At 45.3% G+C, this 8,591-nt stretch overlaps 1 protein-coding gene across 2 annotated transcripts in view; it reads right to left on the bottom strand.

The window, feature by feature from the left end:
* Nucleotides 1-2,682: 2,682 nt before the first annotated feature.
* The window catches only part of RERE (arginine-glutamic acid dipeptide repeats), a 178,106-nt gene continuing 172,197 nt past the window's right edge, over nucleotides 2,683-8,591 (bottom strand). For both annotated transcript variants that reach the window (XM_059829833.1, XM_059829834.1), the window contains exons 19-21: nucleotides 7,189-7,335; nucleotides 6,781-6,961; nucleotides 2,683-5,738 (exon numbers count right to left, since the gene is read on the bottom strand). In XM_059829833.1, the coding sequence (XP_059685816.1) occupies nucleotides 5,705-5,738; nucleotides 6,781-6,961; nucleotides 7,189-7,335 (362 nt within the window). In that variant the 3' untranslated portion in view covers nucleotides 2,683-5,704. The remainder of the gene's footprint in view (nucleotides 5,739-6,780; nucleotides 6,962-7,188; nucleotides 7,336-8,591) is intronic.

The following is an 8,591-nucleotide window of genomic DNA, read 5'->3' as shown; positions in this document are numbered from 1 at the left end:
TGCCCTCCCGCCCAGCCGGGCCCCCTCAGAGCAGGGCCTGCCCTCCCGCCCAGCCGGGCCCCCTCAGAGCAGGGCCTGCCCTCCCGCCCGGCCGGGCCCCCTCAGCCCCGGGCCTGCCCTCCCGCCCGGCCGGGCCCCCTCAGCCCCGGGCCTGCCCTCCCGCCCGGCCGGGCCCCTCAGCCCCAGGCCTGCCCTCCCGCCCGGCCGGGCCCCCTCAGAGCAGGGCCTGCCCTCCCGCCCGGCCGGGCCCCCTCAGAGCAGGGCCTGCCCTCCCGCCCGGCCAGGCCCCTCAGCCCCAGGCCTGCCCTCCCGCCCAGCCGGGCCCCCTCAGAGCAGGGCCTGCCCTCCCGCCCAGCCGGGCCCCCTCAGAGCAGGGCCTGCCCTCCCGCCCGGCCGGGCCCCCTCAGCCCCGGGCCTGCCCTCCCGCCCGGCCGGGCCCCCTCAGCCCCGGGCCTGCCCTCCCGCCCGGCCGGGCCCCTCAGCCCCAGGCCTGCCCTCCCGCCCGGCCGGGCCCCCTCAGAGCAGGGCCTGCCCTCCCGCCCGGCCGGGCCCCCTCAGAGCAGGGCCTGCCCTCCCGCCCGGCCGGGCCCCTCAGCCCCAGGCCTGCCCTCCCGCCCAGCCGGGCCCCCTCAGAGCAGGGCCTGCCCTCCCGCCCAGCCGGGCCCCCTCAGAGCAGGGCCTGCCCTCCCGCCCGGCCGGGCCCCCTCAGCCCCGGGCCTGCCCTCCCGCCCGGCCGGGCCCCCTCAGCCCCGGGCCTGCCCTCCCGCACACCCACCGCCTGAAAGAAAGCAGCTTTAAGATCTTCAGGGACCAAACCCGATACACAGGAGCTTCTGCGAAGAAGAGAAACTTCACAACAAGCCGTGCAGGAGCTTCCTTTTTGCCATGTTCAAATTCCTGAACAAAACACCAGGCTTCACCTTTTCTCCCTGTACCTAAATGAATGTAAATTGTAAAAAGCCATCCATGGCCCACAAGGATCGAAACCCTACTGCCTGTCTTACTTTTTACAGCTGGCATGACATTAGAACGAAGCCTGGTAACGTGCATATAACAAAGCCATGCGACAGACGCCTTTCCAGCCTTTACCCTTGCAACGGCAAGGCATCATTAACACAAGACCAGTATTGCAATAAAAACTGTATTGTTCAATTTATGCAGTAATAAAAATACTTTTCGGCTTTGTCCCTGTAGGGTTCATCATTTAAAGTCTGGAAACTTAGAACCTGTAACAAGAAAGGGAGGGCAGCCTAAGCCCGTTCAAGTTCTATGTTAAGTACAAGGAATTAAAAACTCAAAAGAAATGTCAAAATAAATACTGTAGCACATGTTCAAGCCAGCCTCAGAAAAAGCACTTTCAGAAGCTATTTCCAGTAGATAAGAACTGACCTTCCCCTTATAAAATGCCACAGGGTATAAATAGAGCAGCCTCTTCAAATATGCAGCTCCAAACTCCCATGCAATTTGTCATGAATACTTCTCCGTCTGCTTCAAGCACACTCAAACAACAGGGCACTCTTTTCTCATTATACTCAGAGCACTAATTAGCTTGAACTGGAGTCAAAATACCTCACTATTTCTGAAAAATCACAGAGCAAAATCAAAGCAGAACCAGGTCAAGAATGCAGCCTTCCCGTCTCCCTTTTGACCAAACATTTGTTCTGTAAAGATACTCGCCACTTCTCTCTGTGGCATCACAACAAGTCGTTTTGGAGACGCTGATAATTGTGAACTGCAAATATGGAACCCACAAACAGCTAGCTCACATAAATACATTATAATGCTTGATAGATGGAAGACAGGGAGCCATTACAAATGTACACAAACATGTAACTTTACGCAATTTGAAAGCAAATTTTAGCTTTTTGGCAGGCAATGAATAGACAGTGAATTATTGTGCATCTTTCTCTCTACAATTACCATCCCTTTGGAATGCATCGCTCGCCAGCTCTGTTAATCAGTTGTGTGCAAGACGACTCTACTGGCACAAAGTAACATCTCTTAGAAAAATAAGATGCCTGAAAAACTCGGCTACTGGGGTATATATAGCGTACTATATCTAATTTCAAGCTTATACTTCATGAGTCATCAGGCCTCGTTTTTCCTTGCATGTCTTCTGAACACCTTTGGTTCGCAGGCAAATTTAAAAGAAGCTGACAGCATGCAGTCTCTCCTACTTTGTTGAAACTAGAGGAATTGTCCTCTCTGGTTTACAAGTTCTCGTCTTTCTACTCTTCTTTGGCTGACGCAATGAGAGCTTATCCACACGCTTCATTTTAACTACTGCTTTGTGCTCAGACAGATCAGTGGCTACAATATATTACCACTGTACACAGAAAGCCCCTGAATGCACGAGAGCCAAAATACCCTTAAACATTCATTCTTACCAATTTGACTGCTTAACTTACGGAAAAACATGCCGAAGTTATGCAGTATGGCCCTAGAGCATAAACGTGCCTGAGGAGGCAGAATATACTCTGGAACTGGACGTGACATTGGTGTTTTGTGCACTGTATATTAAAAATGAAATTACCTCAAAGAAAGAAAAAAATAAAGCCGAGAAAGACAGGACAGCTTTGAAACAGACAAGATGGCCAGGCCGGCATCCCGTATTATCCCAGATGGAAATAACTCTTTTCCCACTAACAACAATTAACAGACACATTTCGCTTGCAGGCAAAACCTGGCTGCTGTAGTGTAGCTTGGTTTTATTTATGTCCACAAATATTTCAAAAAAATTACAAAATACTCAAATGGAGAGAACACAGAAGTCACGATTTCTGGGTTTCTACTCTGTTTACACTGTGTTATCCCATGGCAAACTACTCATATATACATTAAGCTTCAAGATATATATAAATGTAGCAGTCAGAATGTACACTCTGCTTTAACGGTGCAGTGAAACAAGCTCAACCATGACGACATAGAACAAGAGAGACGTTTCAAAAACACTAAAGCAAAATTAAAAAATAAACTTTCAAAACAGAGGAGAAATAAGAGAGATTTCTTAATGGAAATCAAAAGGTCTGGGTTGTTTTAACAGGGCATCGAACACCAAGATGGCTTCAAAAACCACTGCATGTAAAGTTGTAGTTAATCACTGGTCTAAAATGGAACAATTTCAGTGCTTATTTGCTGAATGATGTGAACAAAAACACTCCCACAATTATCAGAAAAAAGAAAAAAGAAGAAAAAAAGAAGAGATCGATGAATAGCTTTTGAACAGACTGCAAGCTTCAGCTGAAAAATAAAATACGGAGAGAGGACCATGGGAGGCAATTAGCTTTTTTTCTCAAGAAGAACTATAGCTAAAAATAACAGCAAAAGAGAAGGATCAGAAGAAATTGCAAAAGAACTCCCTCAAACTCCCAAATTCCACACGATAAAACCAAGGAGGGGAGGTTTAACTGAAATGTGCCCAATTAGACCTTTAAAGTAAACTGAGGCACTCTCTCTGCTGAGGAGACCAATCTTACTAGCTACTCCACTGTTAGCAAAAGTAAAAAACGTTACTCAGAAGAAAACCATTTCACCTGATCACTGCAGACAGCGACTGAAGGCATTGACTGAAGACCATCCTCGATTCTAGACTGACCTCATGGTTTCCAAATCTCAGAAACACTAGCTGCTCCTCCTAATACCTTCACAGAGAGGTCAAATATAGCAGATGGAACTGATTAAATGCTATTGCAGTTCTTTAGCACTGAGAAATCTGGAATGGAGGACAGGAAAAAAAGGAAGATCAACATCAGCTGAAATAGTCCTCCTCTCTCCCTATACACTCTTGCCTTAAGTGGACCTAGAATACCCCGATGTGTATTTTTAATAGGTAAATTGATGTTACTAACCGTCCGACAGAAATCTTTGGGCACTAACACCAACACTGTTTTGAGACCCATGAGGTGGATAAAGCACTGCGCGTGCCATGCCTTCCATCAGAATGTATGATTAACTACAAGTTTATCAAACATGGCTCAGTACAGTCCTATGACACAACCATCACACTGAACAGTCTACAACAGCAGAGAGAGAGCACTCGTGAGTTAAGAGAGAGAATGGGGGAAGTTATGCACCAGCAGAAAAAATGGCCAGCAGAGTCAGATGTCCATTGGTTGCATCACCCTCTGCTCTGGCAAAGAAAACCCATGGCAAAACAGTGAAAAAAAAAAAAAATCTGCCCTGACAGTAAGCAGAGTTGTCTCCAAAATAATGCTCACTGGCCTTCTGCGTATTCCTCTCCTTTTACCATCCACATGGGAACTAGCCAACAGGAGTTATTCTGCATGGACCTGTTGTGCTGGGAGTCAGAGTAAATGTTACTGTCCGTATATCCGGTTAATCCCAAAGCAGTAAGTTCCTGAGATACAGAACACCGGTGGCAGTTAAAAATGTTTTTGCTTACAAAAGCAAAACTAAAACAGGTCAAAGAGAAATACAGACTGGTCTTTGCAACACAACTTTAAGAACACTAACTGAGTTTCCTATCCACTTTTCTTAAGAACATATCAAACGTAAGAGGCCAGAAAAAGCACGTCCTCCAAAAATATGCACATGCATACAAAATTCTGGCTGTACTAGTTTGAGCCACGGAACATTTTTAAAAAGAGATTTTTAGAACAGATTATTTCTTTGAACCTTTGCCTAAAGTCTAAAACCAATGTAGTTAGATTAAGTTTCAAAAGGTAATAGGAAAGAAGTGTATTATGGCCACACTGAAAATTAACCCTTGAAGTAGGCATCAAAAGGGTAAGCTAGTTCCAAGGGACACCTGTACTGCTGAGAAACCCAACTCAACAGAAATCATCTGCAGAACAGAGAGATGTAACATGAACAAAAAAAACCCCAACAAACCCAAACAAACCAAAAAAACAAGAACAGAAACAGTCATTTGCAACATTATCCCTGCAACTCCCTTTAATGCTTATTGTTGATATCAAACCAAATTTCAAGCTTTTACCCATTTGAAATTATTGATACCCATCATTCCCTTTAATTAAAGGGATAATTATATATATATATTTTATTAAAAAATCAACTCTGTATTCTGTCAATACCAGGTAGGAATTCACAATTTGTGATGTTACTGAAAATCAAGATAAAGGTTTCTGGAGTTTTGTTTTGTTTTGTTTCTCCCTCTACCCAAAAAAGTTATTTACAGACTTAAAAAGCCATGCTGCAGAACTGAGCTCTCTTTAAAATTATGAAGATTTCCTACAATGTATTAAAATAAAAGTAGATTTTTATTATTATAGCACTTGGATTCAGAGCTTGTTATGTCACCTACTTGCAATCCTTGTTTTTTTTTTAGAATAGCTATAGATGCATTGAGTGTCTCTTCACGCACAGTGACTTGTGTTGTGAACCTGATTCTAGCACCTACTCAAAACAAACTAGTAAGAAAAAAACCAAAAAAAACAAGATTGCAGGAAGTTCTCTGAATATTCCACACAGTCCTGTATTTTCAATAGGCTTCTGAATACGTTGTCATGCAGGGAGACCCACACCAGTCTTGAGAAATCTTCTCTACAAATGAACACTATGCTGATAAGTCTCTACTTGTTGGGTGGTTGTTTCTGTTTTAAATATATAAAGAAATCTTTATAAGATATTCTTTTCCTTTTGTAGCTCTTATTGTACGTAAAAATGTTCCACTCCTTCCCAAGGACTGGGGTTTCCACAGCCAGCATTACAAATAAATAATTTATTACAACTGTTTGTCGCCTTCTTTCTTCAGTCGACTGAAAGAGAAAGAAAACTCATTTTAACAAAACGAAGGAGGTGTCATGACACTTCAGAGATAGCTTGCCTTCCTGCTAACCTCACCCAGGTACCCTGAAGGGAACAGAGGTTGCAACAGGGCTTGTGAGCTTTCAGCACAAAAATGAGAGCCATTGTAACAGCAGTGATAACACTGTCTGCTGTGGGGGGAAGTGATGACCTTTTGCTACTGAAGCGCTCCTCACATGCGAGTAAGATCACTAGTGTCAGCTCATCCCGCTCTAGCTTTATCTGCAGTTGCAGGTGAGACAGTCAGCTTCAGGCAGACTGGCTGCCCCCGTGGCACAAGGCCAGCAGGTAATTTTGGATAGCAGAAGCGAGGACTGAAACATCAGAGTAAAGCAATGCAAGGCAGGTGTTTAATATGCTGCTTCCTATATATCCTTGCCACCCACAGACATGTGGAATGACCCTTGCTAGGTGCTGGTGGCTTTTTCTTCTTAGCTGACATACTGTCAGGGGTCATTGCCAAACAGAACGTAAGGTGGTGTCACATAAGGTAGGCCAAGAAGAGAACCGCTCTACTATCAACACGTGAACACAGAACTCACGTGATTCATGGAGGCATTCTCAGCTGGTAATGCAGGATCCGTATTATTCACACAACTTCCTATTGCCCTTAGTCATTTCTTAAGATTTACTGAATTCCTCCCCCCTCTTCTCATTCATAAAGCTTTTACCCACCCTCCTCCTCTGTTCTCAAGGAAGAGAGAGAGAAGCAGCAATCGTAGTAAGTATCACACAAAAAACCCCAATCAGAGGTAATTCTGCAATGTAAGACTCAACTAGTCTACATCCTGTAGACCTAGCTTCCAATCTGCCTGATCACCTATGCCCAAATTAGGTCTCAGTACAGCTTCACCATCTTCCGTAACAGCATCAGGACAGGAACTCAGCACACAGTAACAAAGGCAGTAATTCAGAAGAAAAAAGATGGAGTGTGGAGAAAGATGAAGGAAGTAGCACCCCTGCATCTCCAAAAGCCTTCAGGGCATCTCTCACCTGTAATAATCTTCCTGACTTGGTAGATGACCACCGTGCATGTGAGGATGCCCATGCAACCACTGCTGCTCCATTGCCAGTCTCTGCAGCTCTGCTGACTGGGCATGCATGGCCTGCAGTTGGTGGGCTGCTGACATAGGAGGTGGAATGGCACCAGGCAGATCTCGTGGATAAGGAGTACCTAAGAGAGAGTTGCCCATTTTTAGACACTTCTTCGTTATGAGGTCTGCAGAGAGTTGTCCCATGAAGCTTTTATTTTTTTTAAACAAACCAACCAATCTTTGGCTGTAACCTAACTTACAGCTCAACTCCACCAACTCCCCTCCAAAGAAATGCGAAGACCCAGGAAAAAAGATGACAGTTTGGATCAAGAGCCAACCTTCGTAAAGGACCATAAAATGCTCTCACCAAAGACTGGATGTCGGAGCATTTCATGCTCATGAGGTGGCTGCCCTAGCAATGGGTTGGGGATGGTCCCAGGCGGGTAGGGAAAACGTGCCAAATGGGGTCCGGCTGCTAAAGGATCCACCAGCGGGTGAACAGGTCCTGCTGAACCTTTGGAAGAAGGAAAGAAAGAAAGCAATCAACTGCTCTTGGGAAGCATCGCTCACTGTTGGGAGATCAAAAGTCCTGTTAGACTTCAGCTGGATCAGCGTTTGGCCTAACTGGCATGTGATTACCAGGAGCTTCGCTCCATCCAGTTTGAAACCCACTTTCCAATCTTCAAGTGACATCTGCTTACCAGTCCTAACTGTTAACACCCCAGGGCTTTCAATTTCTATAAGAAATCCACCAAACAATGGGGAAAACCAACAAAGACAGTCAACATTTAGAAAAATGTTCCCAAAAACTCTCTCCTATTTCCCCTTTACACACATAAAATTGAAGGATCACTAGTGACATTTAGTACAGAAGCACTTAAGCATCCTGCTGGCTTCACCAATACTGCCTGATAGGCCAAAAGCTGGCAAAAACCTCTGTTCGCAAAAGATGACATTGTCACTGTCCTTGTGTGGAGAGGGACACCTGTAGATGACCCCTCTGATGTCACTTAACCAATATGATGAAAAAAGACACCGGTAAAACCTGAAAAACACTTACTCATCAGCTCATCTGAAATCTCTGCATGTTAAGCTGTTAGCAGATTGCAGAGGAACCACAAATGAAAGGGAATATAACACAGCTACCACAATTCTCCCTCAGCTGTTATCCGGTCCCGAGCAGAAATGTGTCATCATTTTACACTCTGTTCATCCCCACTCTAAGGAGACATACAGGTTATGCACTTTAGGGCCTTTCCCACCTATGGACCTACTCTGGAGCAAGAACTACTTGGAGACACTCAAGAGCCCCTAACTGTATTTTAACCTGGAATCCAAGATTAAAGCCGCACTACTTTCAAAATACAGGTAAGAGACTCGACACTGAACTGACTAGGTTTGTCTGCACCAGTCCCTCGCTAGACTGAGAGCGAGAAGGTACTAGCCACATTTTTGTCCAGAACAAATAACTGGGGAGTATCTAGACTCACCTGCACAGAGATGGTAAGTGACTTACCCGACAACAGAATCCTTGTATAGACACGATCTATGACAAATTTCTTCTGCTATCAGTGTGGTACGCAAACCTGCCTCAAATTGAACCAGTTTGTAATCTGTGCAGTCAGTCTCAACCAATGTCCACGCTGACAGCTTTAAGAATGCTGATATTCAGTGCTATCATCTCCTACCTGTAAGCTCTTGTCCCTTAACAATCTCACAAGACCCTGCTGATTCCCTTGCTATACAGTTTGGCTTCTGGAACACCACTCC

The sequence above is a fragment of the Gavia stellata genome, chromosome 27 (assembly GCF_030936135.1).
Source record: "Gavia stellata isolate bGavSte3 chromosome 27, bGavSte3.hap2, whole genome shotgun sequence".
Taxonomy (NCBI): Eukaryota; Metazoa; Chordata; class Aves; order Gaviiformes; family Gaviidae; genus Gavia; species Gavia stellata.
Note: the sequence above shows the minus strand (reverse complement) of the source record. Positions and strands in the feature narration are given on the sequence as shown.